This window comes from Bacillus rossius, assembly GCF_032445375.1.
Source record: "Bacillus rossius redtenbacheri isolate Brsri chromosome 9 unlocalized genomic scaffold, Brsri_v3 Brsri_v3_scf9_2, whole genome shotgun sequence".
NCBI lineage: Eukaryota > Metazoa > Arthropoda > Insecta > Phasmatodea > Bacillidae > Bacillus > Bacillus rossius.
Window position 1 is genome coordinate 3,478,906 of NW_026962013.1, and position 18,528 is coordinate 3,497,433.

The following is an 18,528-nucleotide window of genomic DNA, read 5'->3' on the forward strand; positions in this document are numbered from 1 at the left end:
TATATTTTATACTCACTTTTTACTGCACAGTAATCGAATACTTAAGATTTAAAAGCGCAATAAGTTATACCAATAGGAACAGATATAGTGTTATCGTCAACACGTCACGTGACCATGTCGATGACGACTTACATGAATTTACTCCCTATCCAAACCTTCCCAAAGAAGTTTTCACTTCAAAAAAAATCACTTCCGTGTTGGAGGTTTAAATATTATTTTAAGCTCTCTTGCCTGATTGTGACGGCAGTTGGCAGAGTATTCCGATATTTCCTTGCTCTTTGCAATTTGCATATCCAATATGCTACTCTACGCCAGTGTAGTTACTTGATCTTCCGGCGCGTGTAGTGGCTACAGCGGTTAGAGTAAGAGTAGTATAGTTCGGGTGTTCCGGGTACAGACTCCAGGCTAGGGATAGATACAATCCACCGTCTTGGGTTACAGTGACTTTGAACTTGACCTTGAACCCTACGACTGATATGACACTTCTGGGTGGAATGTGACACTCCAATGAGGTTTTACTTACAAAATAAATATTGTACACTTAAAATAAAGCTAGAAATAATCAAAAAACTTTCAAAGTACTACATTTTTACGTTAAACGGCTGACCACGGTTCAAGCCTCGGCAAGAGTAACGAGTATTTTTCATATAAAAATGAGAAAAAAGTTACTTGATTATAATATTAAAAATTTATGAAAAATTTTTTTTAAAAGAAAGCACTAATTTCATCGACTTTGGGGCAGTCAGTTTGATCCCCGATTGATGCATCTATAAAAATTCACATAGCAGCCTTCCACAATTATTCCCGGCCAATGCAAATCGCGAAGTCTTATAGGATTCTATTTTCGTCTGCCATTGTGTGCTAATGCCAATCACCATTTTGTTTCACTTGTCCGCTAGAACAAACTAGTGTCAAACAAGATATCTACAGACGTAACTGCATAATAACACGTCACAATAATGTATGGAAATTAAAGGTGTTACCCCTAATTATTTTAATGAAATGATTTTGCTACTGTCACAAAATTCGCGGTAATCGTAGAAAATAAATAAACAAAACCCAGACCCCTGTGTTCCATCTTAAATACTTCCTCTATTATTTAAAATAAAAATTTCGTTAAGCTTCAACTACAAAGATGTATACTATACTTGGGAAGCACTTTAGAGCATAAGTCGTATAATATATCGTTACTAGTGGGAAAACAGGTCCGGAAAGAATAGCCCAATTATTGAATACAGATTTATTTATTAGCTAATATTTACACTACATGCTAAGTTATAACAATCGAATTGTCAGTCTGTATATTAATCACACATTAAGTCTAATATTCACTCTCCCCACTAGAGCTTGGCTCGACAGTGTCTCTCTCTCTCTCTCTCTCTCTCTCTCTCTACAGCTCGTCTCTTACCGCACACCTCTGTCCCAACACACTGCCTCGCATCCGTCGCACATGCCACGCTTTAGTCCCCGACACTCCGATATCTCCGCCCACGAAGCCAGTCTCTCGCCGTCCTCTATCGCTCACCAAGGGGTCACTCTCTCCTCTTCACTTCTCTCTCACTGGCCGGCCTCGTTGCCTCGCCTCTAGCATCCTCGTAACAATATGTCTGTTAACTGGTACCAGCGGGTCAGTGCGAGGACCAGCACGAGGCTAGAGGGGAAGGGGGTGGTGGTAGTAGTGGAGGAGGAGGGGGGACAGCCAGAGCTGGCGCGGCGGTCCGAGGCGCTGGCACTCTCACACACGCATTCCTGCGGCTGGAAATAGCGCAGTCTGCCGGCGGTGCGACGATACCCTCGAGCCGTCCACAGCCGCTCCGACACTCGGCTTCCGTCCCTGCGCTTCCTCTTCCTGCCTGCACGTGTGCCTGCAGTGCAGGATGAAGTGCGACGCTCGCTGGTGCTTCTAGCACAACATCGCCTCTACGAGCGAGGCTCTGAACTGGCGCGCACACAAGTCTTTACGTCGTTCATGGGACAACTGAGATTTGTACGGTTATGTTGTCACGCTTAATGTCGCATGGCGGAGAAACGAAGATAGAGTTGTGTTTTCAAGAATCTCACAGGATGTTTCATTGACTGAAAATTGTACCGAAAACACGGGTTTCAAAACAACTTTCACTCTCCTAAAAATGCAGTTTAAAAACTCAACACGGAACATGTGGCGGAGATCACTCGTCAAATAATGCCCCAGTTGTGAATTCTAACAGTATTAACTGTAAACGTTGCAGTGTGTCGACTAAAAGACACGTTCAAAGAGTGACTCAGAGCATGCGCGAGTACTGATTTGTTGTTATCTCGCTCGCAGCGCCGCCTACGCAAAATGGCGACTCCTGAACGTAAAAAAAAAAAAAAAGAGATCATTTATGTAATTATGGAAAAATTTTATCTTCCGAAGTTATTTTTGAAATAAGGTAGATGTGATTTGCCGATTGGAACAGATGCAAAACCATGCAAATAACATGAAACAGTTGAAATAATTAATTGCCGTTAAAAACCTAGAGTGCACATTAAATAAATTTCAATTTTTAAAAAATGGGGGTTGTCTGTAGAGTCGGTTTACGGACGATAATTTTACGTGATAACGTCGTAAGAAAAAAAATTGATGAAAATTTGCACACTTTTTAATTTTCAAATATTATTTACAGTTTTTGTAAATTTAATTTAAATATTTTGTTTAAATATAATCACGAACAATTAGTTAAAAAGCCCGCCTTAACCTGTTTGATATTATAGAAGATTTTCTCGCACGGTGGTTGGCCGGTTCTTGCACGCTCGGCTCAGGCGGAACGTGACATGTTTTCGAGCGTGCAGCCGGCGTTCATCGATTTATAAGACGTTATCACGTACAAAAAAAAAACACATAATCCAACGGCCAGTCTCGCGGCCGGCCCAGTCGCAGCTGCTGTTCGCTGCCTCGGCCCTCCACACCCCAGGGGAAGCCTTCTTTTCACAGACGAGAGAGCCAAACACCCGATCATGCATCTTCGGTTTTTTTTTGTTCATTGTAACTCATGATAACTAATGGTCAATTACCAATTAGGTTAGGTCAGCTACATTATAAATACTTTAAAACATTGTGGACGGTTGATTTGGTTAGGATAGCTACATTAAAGATACTCTGAAATCATGTAAACGGTTTCCTAGCCCTGGATAGCTACATATTAAAAAGTTATTTGCCAAACAACCATAAAATGATTTTACAGTATTTTTAATGTAGGTAGCATCCACAATGTTTTAAAGTATTTATAATGTAGCTAACCTATCCTAATCGACCGCAAAATTTAATGCCATACCGGTTTATGCAATGAGATAGAACGAAAAAAAAAAAAAAGCGAGCATGAACTTCGGGGAACTTCGGGTGTGGCTCTCTCGTCTGTGAAATGAAGGCTTCCCGCCACCCCAGCTGCCGCGCACATGAGTGTAGTTCTGCAGTTGGCAGCGGCGGACTGCTGTGTTTACGCTGGCCTGCTGCTGTGTAAACCAAGGAGGCGGCAAGGAAACGCGGGTCATTAAACGGCTTCCTCTGTTTATGATGTTTGTTTAAAACAAGAACAGCGGCTTTGATTTCAAGGAGGTCTATCGTACTACGTATGTAACTACTGACTGGTCACAACTTCGCCAACAGTTGTCTTTTCGAAACTATACATTTAATTTCCTCCAACTAAATAAACGTCAATTTAAAAAATGTTCATAATAACCATTGTTTAATGTAGAAATATTGGCTCCTTAAGAAGGGGGGGGGGGGGAATGGGCGAAAGCCCCTTCTAAGTCAGATTTTAATTTTTTTTTATACTATTTTGGAGGGAATATCCATGTTTACTTGAAAACTTATATACAATATTTTACAATTATTTGATCAAAATATATATTAAATATTTAAAATTTTTCGCAACTGCATCCTTCGTTGTACGCTCGACCCACTCTAAGAGTATGCCTGCAGGCGGCCCTGTAGGTACTCTCTGACAGTGCCTGTAGTCTTACTGCGTAGGGATATGCATACTTCAGACATCACATGGTGCTGCCAGAGTTATAATATTTAGTAGTGTCTATATTCTGCATACTAATCCCAATTATAATATATAGTTTCTTGGCCCATTTACTATTTTTGAAACCAAATCAATTAGTATTTTCAAGTTATCTATCAACATAAACCACAAAAGTATACGCGTTCGTAAGTTTATATACAACTGCCATAAAAACAAAATACAGTGCAGCAGTGTGACCACCCTTTTCGAATAATTTTATATATACCCAAAACAATGGCGATATTTTGGATACTATAATATTAAATACTCAAAGATGCAAAAGAACGATTTCTAGGTTGCTGGAAAACAATTATTTTCGCTCGAATACAAAGCATGCCTTTAAATCATACGGGTTGGTGCATTATTTTGAGGTTGGTAGTAACACAGGAACCAACTTCAGATTAAGAGCTTCGTAGACGCTGTCTAGTGCCAGACCAAGGATGTATGCGTCTTTTTTTCTATAGCTAATTGTTGTGCCATGTTGGTTAGACACTCAAAATATTGGCAGAATTATTGTTTTTGTAGTGTAGAAACAGTTTTAAATGGAGTTTTTATTAACGTGACTGTTTTTTAACGACAGAGATTCTAATAGAAACTTACTAATATCATCAGACGTTATCAAGCGCCATTTCCACAATGCTGTGGGCGGAACGGTATAGCGATGGTGAGGTTAGACCACGGTCAGCATAGGCGTGCCTACAGGGGGGGCCAGGTGGGCCATGCCCCCCCCCCCCCCTAATGTAATCACTCAGATCGGCATTTTCTCTAATGCGTTCGTTAATATTCGTATGTTCCTGGTACTGTGACACTCAAACTGTTTTTCAGTGTTGCAGCGTGCTAATTAACAATATTTTTAAACATTTTATCGTTCTGGAAATACAGTCGCCTTAGTTTATTTAAAACACGAGGTCATGGCCAAACAAAAAAAAAATTAACAGATTTGTTAAAGTTCTGTTGTCTGAATTGCTGTGTTTGCATTCACTAAAAATGTTCATTTCAAGGTAGATCTGGACCAAGCTATTGGAAAATTCGAGGGGGAAAAATGTGTAAGTAGTACCCTTTAAACATTGTCTTTGGAAAAAAGAAAGACATATTTTCAAGATTGTTAAAATTATACGGATATAAATATTAACTAGTAAACATGTCTCGCTGATACTGCACAAAAATATAAACACGGCAATGAGTGAATGTATTTGGGCTATTTAACATTCTAAATTCAGCTTCTGATTTAAAAATTGATGGAAATGTCTGGGCACGCCTATGACGGTCAGACACTGTACAGCTGGGACGAACTGCCGGGTGGGTCGCGGCTAACTGGCGACTTGACTCCAGCAATTGGAGCACGCCCCTGCGCAAACAAGCGGCCATGATTGTTCACTCCGCGCGCGAGCCACAGCAGCGCCGCGCGGCGGCAAGGCCGCGTACTGCCACGGCCACTGGCCCGAGACGCCACATTTGCCATCGTGTTCGCTGACTTCCTCCGCGCGGAATTCAAGATGAGATGGTTCATTGGTGATCTTCGGTTAAACTGGGTGCAATTTAATGGAGAGTGCTTTTTTTACGGTAGGGGTTATCCCAGTGGCGGCGGTGCAAATTATTTCTTTCAGTATATAATAATTCGGGACAGAGTTTCTACAAATTACTGTTACATTTCCCCAAAACTGTCTCACGGTAAAGCTCTGCTTCTGGCATCACGACGCATTATGATGATTTGGCGGAATACTTGATTGGTCCTGGTGTTATTATCTAAAATAGCATCAATGACTTTTAAGATAAACATTTTCTAAAGAAAGCCAGAAAGTTTTTTTTAACGCTATATTTGTCTTTGAAGTCACGGAACATGTGGCGGAGAGCACTCGGACTCCGTCAAGATTTGCAAAATGTCACCCAAAATAACAATAAAAACTAACATCTTAAGATTTCAAAAAAATTGGTTGTCTGTAAAGTCGGTTTACGGACGATAGTTTAACGTGACAACGTCATAACAAAACATTGATGAAATGATTGCATACTTTTATGAATAAAATTTAATAATTTTTATTGAATTATCACTATTTTGTATGGATACAAAGAAGGAGTGAAATGAAATCTACAATTTAATTGACAAATTTACTTTTATTTGCACTCATTAATTAAAATATGTTTATTACTTTAACGAAGAGATTATTTTAACTATAACTTTTATACATGTTTTGCTATTTAACTTCTTCCAATTTGTGTTATTCTGTTAAAGGATAGGACGATGATAGGAAAAGTAGGAAACGAATGGGAAGTGTTTCAAGTTTGATGTGCCTCGAAAAAGTCAACTCGATGGTTGTTCCAATCGAGTGGAAGAGAGATAGATGCGGCGCATGCGTACAATGTGCGTAACGGGCCACAGCGTAACGGGACAATGTGCGTAACGGGACACTTTTTCGTGCGTGCAGCCGGCGTTCATCGATTTAGTAGACGTTGTCACGTCAAAAATGGAAGGGGGGAGGGGGGTAACAGTAGTGCTGGTACAGGGACGTCTAACCTCCTTGGGACAGGGGGTGTAGGGTGTGTTGACTGAAAAAAAAAAACAGTATTATTAATCCCACATAGTTCCAGGTTCACTTCACTCCTCGGAGTGTTCGCAGAGGGGATGTGTTGTTGTCGGCTGACGCGAGTGTCCATCAGCAGGCAGCGCGGGTGCCAGGGGCTCTGGCGCGGCGTCACATCCTGCAGGCTGTCGCCTCCCCGGCCCCGCTACGTGCGCGGACTGCGTCCCGGGACATGCCCCGGGCCCGCCTGCCTGGCGGCGGCTCGCCTCTCGGCCGGGGGGACCTGCCCCCGTGTCCACGCCTGCCCCCGTGTCCACCATCGCTAATTCTCAACCATGCTTTAAGATGATTAACATTCTAAAAATCTATAATCAGTTTTCATAACGAGGTTTTTTTTTTTTTGCTGGGAGATGGTTAGGTGGCAAAGTGACAAAGTGGCCAGAAGGTAAGGGTGGCTGGAGGTAATCAAGCCACCATGTGGCAGGGTGGTCACCTAACAGGGTTGAGATTACTGAGGGTGGCCAGGCGGTAGATGGATGGGAGTGATCAGGGGGTGGTGTGGGGGGACTGAAACTGTGACCACGTGCCCTGGTGGCCATGCTGCAAGTGGCAAGGTGGTCGTGTCGGACACCAGTGGGCGCACACTGCTCACCTCGGCGCAAGCAGACCTGCAGGAGCCGGACGCTCTGGCGCAGCACGAAGACTCCGCCCCTGCAACAACCAGCCTCCAGTCACCACCGGCGCCCTGCCCGGAGCTGGCACGGTAGCGACCCGGGGACGCACCACAACGCCGAAATGCCAAATTGACCACAACACCGACAGCTGGAAAACTGCTGTGTACCACATCGCCGAAATACACTAACGCCGAAAAATGTCATTGCAGGACTGCCACAAAGGTTAGGTTAGGTTAGACTAGGTTAGGTTAGAATAGGTTAGGTTAAGTTAGGTTACATTATGCTAGGTTAGGTTCGGTTAGGTCAGGTTGGGTTTGATTGTGGTATTTCGGCGTTAAGGTACATTTAAGAAACACACACAAATTCATTCAGTTTGTTATTTCGACGTCGTGGTACACAGCAGTTTTCTAGCTGTCGGCGTTGTGGTCAATTTTGACATTCGGCGTTATGGTATTTCGGCGTCGTGGTGACGACCCGTAGCGACCCACTTGATCCCCGGAACTTGAACCTTGATATTCTTGTTTCTGGCCTTCCGACTTTCCGGCGGGATATTTCGTACCCTCTGTGGATAGTAACAACCTATCCTTCGTGGCCAGGTTATTAGTGTCATGGACTGTGTAAAGAGACTAGGAAAAAAAAACGTTTGGTATCGCAGCGTGTATTTATTCTTCTATTGTAAATTGTATATATCTATGTTCTAATGTTTTGTAATTTTGGCATATGCCATCTGTACTACTCTTACATTGAATAAACAGAATTTATAAAACCAAACCAAAAACCAACAGTAGATCAAGCCTCGTCGAGTAACTTTAACACTCCTTCTCCTCCTATCCTTCGCTCACCGACCCTAAAAGGTATCCAGGGGCGTTGCTTTTTTTTTTTGTTGTTGTTTTTCTGGGAAATAAACAGGGTGACATCTGAGAAACAATCTCTTTAGTAGTTAGCCAGTTAAATACTGACACTGAACGCACATGTCTTAAAACGGCTATACAGTGAGGGTGAGCACTGCTCACTGGGCAGTTGATTGCAGAATTCATCGCTGCCTCAAAAGGCCACGTACAATTTTTAAATTCCAATGTCACCTTTAATTATTATTGACAGTTTTAGATTCCAAGTTCCCGGCACATCAACAGGCAATTAATGCTGTGTTCCCTGTGTTAGATGTAACCCCCAAGGCTGTTACATCTCTCAGAGGACACTGGTTCCAAATCCTTAAAAACTAATCAAAAGTAGGGGAAAAAAAGTTTCTTTCTAGGGCTATTTGACTGTTGGAATAGCTGTAGAGGCATCTAGTACGTATTAACACCGTTAAGGAAGGGTAAGTCCCTATTTGACTCAGGGGTTCAGTTTGTTCCGAAGGTCAAGCATGCCTTGTTAGCTCGAGACGCACCCAAAAATTCCTTAAGTTCAAACACGCATATAATAGTGAAAAGTGAACCGATTTGGATTCTGAAAAATTGATTATTCTCCATAAAGTAAATGAATTACGCATGTATGCTATACATTTATATTTATTAATTAGTCAAATAAAACATTAATTATACATGGTGTTGTGTTTTCTTTATTGCATTTTTATAATGACTCTGTCCTAAAGAATAGCCATTAGAAACTGATATCAGGCACCCTAAGCTTTTTTTCATTAACACTGTTTTGTTTATTACTTGATTCTTATTTTAAGCTTATTGAAAAATTACATTATATATTGTTGAAAAAATTACTTAAATTTAAAGATTTTTTTTACTTTTTAGTTCATACAACAATGAAAGAATTATATTAGTTGTTTAAAATACATATTTTTTTCGTATATGATAAAAATAGTTCCATACTGCAGAGGCGATATACTCCAAGCAACCTGTGTAATAAATCGTGCATCTCAAACGAAACCATAATAGCAAGATGATTCATATTCATGGCAAATTTGACAGACTAACTTTAAATCGCACAAAGTGGCATCGGTGTTGTCTGCGCTTCCATCTGAGGAGAGACTGAGATTTACGACTTCTGCCCATTGGGCAATCTAAGGCTTCCTCACTAGTTCTTGCAACGAGTTACCAGGTATTATGAGTATCTTTTCATCTGTAAGCCCATCCTATCATGCCACACACAGCAGTTCGACGAATATTACGTTCCAAAGTATAGGGCCAATGACTGATACCTAATGGTGCAATTTACTGAGTGCTTTTCCAAGCATGTGATATCCTGGCTCACACAGGCACGAAAAAATTTCATAAATACTTTACTGAAATCTGTGAAAACACTACAATCAACAGTTGTTATACTCACAAGTCAAAAGCGACAGATGTTGCGCGGGATGCTAGTGATGTAAAGTACGTGCTTGCCTCTTCAGCCAAGAATACTGGCAGGTATCTCTTGTATGTGTTTGGAGGACGTGCAAGATCCCGAACACAGGACGAGAACTCTTTCTCCACTTTCTCATAAACAACCTTCCACGCGAGGATAAGTCCGTCTCGGTTTTCTTCCCAGAACTATTCAAGAACACCTAATAAATGTATTTTCGGCGCTAATAACGGGCAGGACACGTGAGGCGACCCCACCACAAACATCCTCTCCAGGAATAGCGGCATACCGCGGCCGGCGGAGTCGCGCAGTGCAGTAGCACAGTGGCAGTTGTGTGTGGGGCAGGAACTGAGGTCCCTCTGGTGCTCTGGGGCACCAGGGCAGACTGCCTGCTGACAAGACACCTGCCTCGCCACAGCTGGCCTTCCTCATGTCATCCTGGTCTTCATGATGCCCTCGTTACACCGTGATACCATGGTTGGTGGAGTCGCGCAGTGCAGTAGCACAGTGGCAGTTGTGTGTGGGGCAGGAACTGAGGTCCCTCTGGTGCTCTGGGGCACCAGGGCAGACTGCCTGCTGACAAGACACCTGCCTCGCCACAGCTGGCCTTCCTCATGTCATCCTGGTCTTCATGATGCCCTCGCTACACCGTGATACCATGGTTGGTGGAGTCGCGCAGTGCAGTAGCACAGTGGCAGTTGTGTGTGGGGCAGGAACTGAGGTCCCTCTGGTGCTCTGGGGCACCAGGGCAGACTGCCTGCTGACAAGACACCTGCCTCGCCACAGCTGGCCTTCCTCCTGTCATCCTGGTCTTCATGATGCCCTCGCTACACCGTGATACCATGGTTGGTGGAGTCGCGCAGTGCAGTAGCACAGTGGCAGTTGTGTGTGGGGCAGGAACTGAGGTCCCTCTGGTGCTCTGGGGCACCAGGGCAGACTGCCTGCTGACAAGACACCTGCCTCGCCACAGCTGGCCTTCCTCCTGTCATCCTGGTCTTCATGATGCCCTCGCTACACCGTGATACCATGTTTGGCGGAGTCGCGCAGTGCAGTAGCACAGTGTTTCCCGACCCGAAGGCCGACTTATCATCTACCTCCCCTCTCAAGTCTGCGCACTTATAGGGTAGTTTGTGAGTCAACCAACAGATCTGTATTTAAACATTCCAGAGCCGACAATAAAGCCAGAACTGTGTAAAGGCTTGACCAGGAAAGGTGTTAGAGCTTCAGCTATGACCAGAGGCTGAGGGCTACCCATCCCAGCTTAGTCACCTCCATTCGCCCCAAAAGCGGTGCCCAAGTGGAGGCAGAGGATTGCCACTTGGTGCGGAGAAGCTATAATTCGCTTCCATGCACCAATTCCGTGAACCTACTGGATCATGGCTCGGATAGCTAGAGCCGGTAACAGCTCCGACACCTCGAAGGATTATTTTGATGTTTCGTGTAATTTGAATTTAAGAAAATAAAATGGAAGTTTTAATTAAGTAATACTGTTAAAATTTCAGGGTGTCAGCACAAATTTATACAAAAGTTTCCCTAACTTTTCCATGACTTTCCATGACCAAAATTACAAATTTCCCTGGCTAATTTTTTTAAGAATACTTAACCTCTTTTGCAATTTTATGAACAAAATAAAGATAGTCCAGCCTCCACTATCTATATAGATGTACTTGTTCAAACGGAACCTTGAATATGCCATTTTACAGAGTGTATGACTGTGCATTAAAACACCATCTGAAAAAAAAAACGTGTTCAGATTCTTTGTGATTGCATACCGTAGCATAAAATTTCCCCCTGAAATTACTATCACTGAGAAATCTCAATTACTTTTCCAAATTTTAAAGTAAATTCTCCGACTTTCCCCGAAAAATTTCAAATGCCTTAGGTACTTTTCCCCGACTTTCCAGAATGCGGGCACACTGCATATGAAGTAACTGAGAACATATGATTCATATACAAAATTCAAATCTAGATCCAATTATTTGAGCAGATCTTTGAAACCTTAGAGGAATGACGTGTGTTTTGAAGAAGTCAGTTGTTTACGCTAGTTTTTTCCGGCCAAAGTCCTGTCTCGGCGGCACTAACGGTCGCAGCCGGTGGACTCTGCCCCCTGTCAGACCACCACACGCGGCGGCTCTGGGCAGCTGAGACAGACGGCGTTTCATTACCACAACTGTCGACGACGTATGTCACGGCGCAGGTTAAAGTAATAGTAAATCCGTGTCACTTTCTACGTTCTTGTTTCAGTTTAGTTAGACGTTTCACATTTTGTGATAGATTATATCCTGCTTCAAAAAAAAACCTTTTAACATTTAATAATTTTGATAAAAGCGTATGACCGTTGGAGGGGCATTCCAAATGCGATCGTCAATGATTACGTAAGCCACATGATCGTGAGCCCGTGTTGAAAGCATTCGCACGAGACATTATTCGGTCTGCATTGGCCATTGTCTGTGGGTGGCCACGTTAGCCAACCACAGTTAGGCCAGCTATAGGCATTGCTCATTATGCTCAAGGCCCGGACACAATAAACACAAGGATTTCACTAACACAACACAGTGACATACATAACAGCTGAACTTCGCGTTATTCAATCTGACTAGCGGAAATGGTACATCGTACATTGCAATAAGCTTTTATATTTGTGTTAAGTTAGGTTTAACTAATGTTTAATGCTATGTTGTTGCTAAAACTGCGATATTTTTTCAAACAATCGTAAGCTTTGAACGTCATACTACGTCTTTTCAGAACTTATTTTATTTAACAAGATTATGCATCCGTTGACTATATTGTGCCGGATATTATTTTATTTTGTTTTTCATGTTCGCGTAATGGAGTTAAGTCAAGGAAGTTGAAATAAACATCAAGGCACATACTAGCCGAAATATAAAAAAAAATGCATTCAATTTTTTTAATTCCTGCGTTATTTTAGATTTTATCCTGTTAATGAAATATTTTTTTACGACACTAACACAAGGCTTTTGACGAAATTACAAATGGCCATCTTATTGAACTGCTCAGGAAGAATAATCTAGACACGAGAAATATTAGAATTATTAGCAAATCTGTACTATCATCAGACTGCGGTAATAAAAGAATGAACTGAAATCTAAGAGGAGATAGAAGTAAGACGAGGGGCGAAACAAGGTTGTGTTCTTTCACCTACATGTTTCAATACATACTCAGAGCAAACAAAATCAAACAGTTCTTGCAGAAGAAAACTGTTGGAATCAAGGTTAGCGGAACACTCATACATAACGCACGTCTTGCTGACGCACGCTATTGTAAGCCAATGATCTTGATGATTCACAACTGACTGATCGTGTTGTAGAAGTCAGCGAGCAATATGGTTTAACACCTCATTAATATAAACAAAACTAGATTTATGGGGATTTAAAGAGCACAGCAACAAAAGGAGTTAATAATCAACAACCAAAGAGTGCAGGAGATCTATAAATAAGTACCTTGAGACAGTTTTTAACGAGAATATTAATTGTGCAGAAGAAATAAAGTCAAGAAATGAAAAGGCTAGAAATGTATTTAATAAAATGAGGAAAGTCCTCTGCAACACAAGAACTGAGCTTAAAAATATAAAGATCAGACTTCTGAGAGATGTCATGTGTTCTCTACATTTTACTATGGGATGGAAACACGAAACTGTAAAAAAACAGTGAAATGAACAAGCTAGATGTGTTTGAGCTGGACGGAAAAGGTAACCAATGATGACGTGAACACAAGAACTTTTTTTTTGGGGGGGGGGGGGGGGGGGGGGGGAGAGGAACTGAATACAATTAAAATCCGAAAATTCCAATTTCTGGGATATATCATACGAGGAGAAAAGTAACTCACCTGCTGCAGCTCATATTTAAAGGGAAGATAAAGAGAACAAAGTAGAATAAACGTTTCCTGTCTGGACGATTTGAGATGGTTTAAAAACACCGCCAGCGAATTATTATTGGCTGCGATATCTAAAACCCGGGTATCATTGATGGATGTAGACTCTTTTTTAGAGGGAGTGGCACGTGAAGAAGAATAAGACAGCAGCATCGTTTTAACGAAGGCTAAGACAACAATCAAAAACAAAGGAATGGGTTTTAAGTTTACGTCCGTTGTAGCCAAGCTTCTGTGCTTGTCTTGTGTTGTGTGAAAGCTTATCGCTACAATTACAAATGAGTTGATATTATGTTGATTGTGTCCCGGGGGTTCACGCCCTAACGACCTTTGTGACGAGTCATCCGTGGATAACACTGCAGCCCGCGCGTACAGCACTGACAGAAGGAACAGAAGGGACGACAGCCCGACAGGGTTTCCACAAAAAAAAATATTTCGTACCAATTTAGGCAAGAAAAAAGTACTAGATTTGAAGAAAAAAAGTACTAAATTATTATTTGTTATGGTTTTAACAATTTAGGAAGTTATTATGACATTGCAATGCTCTAACTTAAATATCACACCACACACACATACATTCCATAGTTTTTAAAAATAATTACGCTTAATAATAAAACATATTGGAGTTACTGTAATATTATTATATCAAAGAAAAAAAAGTACTAGATCTGAGCGTAAATGTACTAGACCACTAAAAAAACTTATGAAAGTACTAGATCTAGTCAGGGCCGGTGCAAGGTAAATTGGCGCCCTAGGCGAAAAACCTTAATGCCCCCCCTCCCCCCCCCCCCCCCAACGCCACAAAAAAAATTTCCTTGCCTCAAAATACATCACGTAAACCTAAAATTTTGTCATCAATCAAATGTAAGCAGGCTTGTGTGTTTTTTTTTTTTTTGTTTTTTACTAATCATAAACAGGTCACCGTGGACTTTAAATAATTACTTATATCAATATAAACATTCCAAACTGTTACAAAAATCCATTTTCGTCTAGTTTCAATAATCGTTAAACATATTATATGAGCTGTTATGTGTCGTGCTGCGCCGCCCCCAGCTACTTGGCGCCTAGTTCGCCTGTGTGGACGCGCCGGGCCTGGATCCAGTAGGAAAGTACCAACTGTGGACAGCCTGCAGCCCGAGCGAGCTGCAGCGTGTCCGGGCAAGTGGCGGGGTTCCCGCGCAGGGCAGCCAACATCAGCACGGAGCATGAATAAGGCAGGAGGCGCGCCTAGGAGTCCGCCAGCACCGCACCGCCGCGCCGGTCAAATATTCATGTGCCTGCGGTCCGCCGGTCTCCGCTGCTGGCGCTTCGTACCCGAACCAGTACTTCTTCAGGCGCGTTGGGGGAAAAAAATATTACGATAGTGAATTTTCACGATGCGCTCGCACCATGAAACGTAATTTACACCGGAAAAAAAATTAAAGTTATATATGTGCTTTTAAATCTCATAGTTTAGTGATTTAAATTAAATACTGGTCCATATAATAAAAAAAAAAAAAAAGTGAATATTACTGTAATAAAAACTCCTCTCTGAAGGATCCCGATTGCGCTTGCAAAATTGACAACAATCCCTTTTTATTTATTTATTTATTTATCTATCGTCTTTATTGGTGGCGAAGTTAAGGCGGTACGCCTTTTCTTACACTTAACCACTTTTCTGCAATTGCATCAAATAGTGGAATATTAAAAATTAAGCATGATATAAGCAGATGTTGACTAAATATTAAGAGAACAAATTAAAATTTTAACTTAATGTTCAAATATTAACTATTACAAAAGATTCAACCATAACTAATTTAAGTAATTAAAAATTAACGTATGTAGCTGCGATGTTATCTTCCCTTTATGTCTTTTCTTTTTTTATTATTATTCTTTTAAGTCCTGTAAGGGAGGAGTCCCCCCCTGACACACCCACTCCTAGACTTACGCCCTGAGAACTCGAGCAGAGAAAGACCAACAAGAAGGATCAACAGATGTGGACGCAGGAGCTCAGGGTATGTGGTGTGCAGTGGGTTTGCAGAGCAGAACTGACTGAGCCCTAGTCGCAGCGCACATCAGTACGTGTTTACCAGGGGATATAGTCACTAGATAGGGCCTACGATGGCTTATTGAAGACTGTGGAAAAGACTTGTGCCAACGTGAGAAAGCTATTTTAAACTAAATAATTTTATAATTTTATGTTGAATCATTTGATTTTGATGAAGGAATCTGATTTTATTTTCGAAATTTACTTTATTTTACTTGTTTAAAATCATTCGTGCTAAATACATTATTTCTTTGATATTTTGAATGTAGGTGTTGGTGTCACTGTTCGTTTAAAAATTTAAAACCGTTATAGTTTGAATTTGAAACGAATGTAATTTGGCATTACTTTGAGTTATTTAAAAAATTTCAGATGGAAAAAGTTAAGAAAAAAACTTTTGGAAGAAGATGTTGGGTGCAGTACTGTGAAAATATTAAGCCTAGAAACGATGTGAAAAATTTTAGTTGAAAATAAATATTTGACGGTCTACAAGTAAACATGGGGTTGTTAGGTTATGTGTATTTGTTGGACTTCAGAATAAGTTATTAATTTGATGGATAGATGATAACCAAAGTTATTCTCCGAAAGATTCTAATTTAAAAAAAAGATTGTGTTTACAACTGTCTGTGTCCGCGCTTCGTCGTCGTGGGCAGCTGTGAGGGGATACTCGCAGCCTGCGGAACAACTCATGGGCAACCGCCGATCAGCAAACGGGCCAAACGGGCATTTGCCCAGACCGCCAGTTTCTGTGGGGGCGGGAGATTTTTAAGTGCGAAAAAACAAAAAAACAAAAATTTGAGGGACTGGAAAAATAAGTTAATTTTTTGACGTACGGTAATGGTTTGATTTTCAAAGATACATACATATACCCTACAACAAAAAAGACGTGTAATATCTCCGCACCAGCCGTAAGAGAAACACACAACCTTTTGACAGCCAATGTCTAGTATTTAGTTTCATTATGTGCCGTTTTAAAGTTGATGATAAATAAGCTTGAATTTGTAAAATTGTATGATGTTTGGGGGAAATGTAAAAGGAAGGGGAGAGACACGCTGATCTAATCACCGCAAAATATTTCACCAAAATCCAATTGAATGTTGTTTTTTTTTTTTTTTTTTTTTTCCACGATGATGTAACGAGCTAACGGACATACAGACAACTAGTGTTTTGGTATCTTTTATCACTTTTCGTTACAAAACCCAGCACCATACTATAAATACACTCCATGTACAGATACGACTGTTACAGTTTTATTATGTCCACAGATTTGCCGCTCTGCCTTCCTACGGACACACGTGCAGTCCTCTCAGGCCAAGCTCAGCACAGGTTCAGTACGGACTCAGCACGGACTCAGCAAAGAATCAGCAAAGACTCAACACAGGCTCAGCACACTCAGCATAGGCTCAGCACAGAATCAGCATAGGCTCAGCAAAGAATCAGCACTCTCAGCATAAGCTCAGCACAGACTCAGCACAGACTCAGGAATGGACACTGCGGCTGCAGATGAGCCCTTCTCGTCTGCGTATTGTTGAATGCTCTTATTGTTGAATGCACATCAATGAAAATCGTTTGAACGCTGACTGAACGATATTATCATCCTGTTTATCATTTTAACATATATTTACGCCTAAGCAGTGATTGTATTAATTAGCGATTTAATAATTTAAAAAAAAATTAATAGCCTAAATTGAACACGTGGTGGTGAAACGAAAGCAGTGCAAGACGCAAACAAATGATGGTCCAAGCGTTCTACTAATAAGGTTCACGGACGTTCGCGGTCATTGTTCTGAAGTTGCTTGGCTTCTGGGTTCCAGCATGTTAACCGCTGCTCTGAAGATGGCGAATGCGAGGTCGACCGAAACGTCCGCCTTGGACGCGGCACTCACCGTGGACCAGCAGGCGGGGCGCGCACAGCACGCAGAGCAGCCAGCAGGCGCAGCTGCGGGCGGCCGCCATGGCTGCGTGGCTGTGGATGTGTCTCCGGCGCGCGCGAGTGGGCGACTGGCGCCCGGCGACACTGGCGACACGCGACACTAGCGCTGCGGCGGCGGCGCCCGGACCCAGCGCCGCGCGGAGGCGGGGCTCCGCTGCTCGCTCAAGGGCAAGCGCCTTGTGCCGTGTGCCTTGTGCCTTGCGCCTTGTGCCACAGTCCAGTTCGCCCTCGGAGGACGAAATCACAAGTATGTATATTGCCAAGTGAATTTATTGAAAACCTACAACTTACGTTTACAATCTGCTGATTTTTTTGACGTGACAACGTCTAATAAATCGATGAACGCCGGCTGCACGCACGAAAAAGGATGACTCAATGTCCCGTTACGCACATTGTACGCTTGCGCCGCATCTATCTCTCTTCCACTCGATTGGAACAACCATCGATTTGACTTTTTCGAGGCACATTAAACGTGAAACACTCCCATTCATTTCCTACTTTTCCTATCATCGTCCTATCCTTAACAGAATAACATAGATTGGAAGAAGTTAAATAGCAAACATGTATAAAAGTTATTGTTAAAATAATCTCTTCGTTAAAGTAATAAACGTATTTGAATTAATGAGTGATAATAAAAGTAAATTTATCAATTAAATTGTATATTTCATTTCACTCCTTCTTTGTATCCATACAAAATAGTGTTAATTCAATGAAAATGATTCAATTTTATTCATAAAGTATGCAATTATTTCATCAATGTTTTTTATGACGTTGTCACGTTAAACTATCGTCCGTAAACCGACTTTACAGACAACCAATTTTTTTATTGTAAAATTTTAACTTTTTTACACTAAGTAATTAATATTAATGAAAACAATTTCAATGATTACAAGTAGCACTAATTGACATTTCCATACAATACTGACGAAACTATGTTGCATGAAACCACAATTACAAACATCATGAATCCTTGCTTGCGCAATTAGGTGAAATTTTTTTTTCAGAGATACTAAATACGAATTGTGCATTGAATAGTGTCATGAAATTTAAGTTACACGTTTTCCGTTAAACTGGTTTCATTAAAAAGGTTTCTTCAGTGCGTAGACAGCCTAAAGTACGATAAACACACACTCTAACAATCTAAATCCCACAACCAGTAGAACAA

General features: G+C 41.5%; 1 protein-coding gene across 2 annotated transcripts in view; it reads right to left on the reverse strand.

Moving 5' to 3' along the window:
• Positions 1 to 17,426, reverse strand: part of LOC134542968 (reversion-inducing cysteine-rich protein with Kazal motifs) — a 51,305-nt gene extending 33,879 nt beyond the window's left edge. For both annotated transcript variants that reach the window (XM_063387604.1, XM_063387605.1), the window contains exons 1-2: positions 17,317 to 17,426; positions 7,200 to 7,258 (exon numbers count right to left, since the gene is read on the reverse strand). In XM_063387604.1, the coding sequence (XP_063243674.1) occupies positions 7,200 to 7,258; positions 17,317 to 17,386 (129 nt within the window). In that variant the 5' untranslated portion in view covers positions 17,387 to 17,426. The remainder of the gene's footprint in view (positions 1 to 7,199; positions 7,259 to 17,316) is intronic.
• Between the last annotated feature and the right edge of the window lie 1,102 nt (positions 17,427 to 18,528).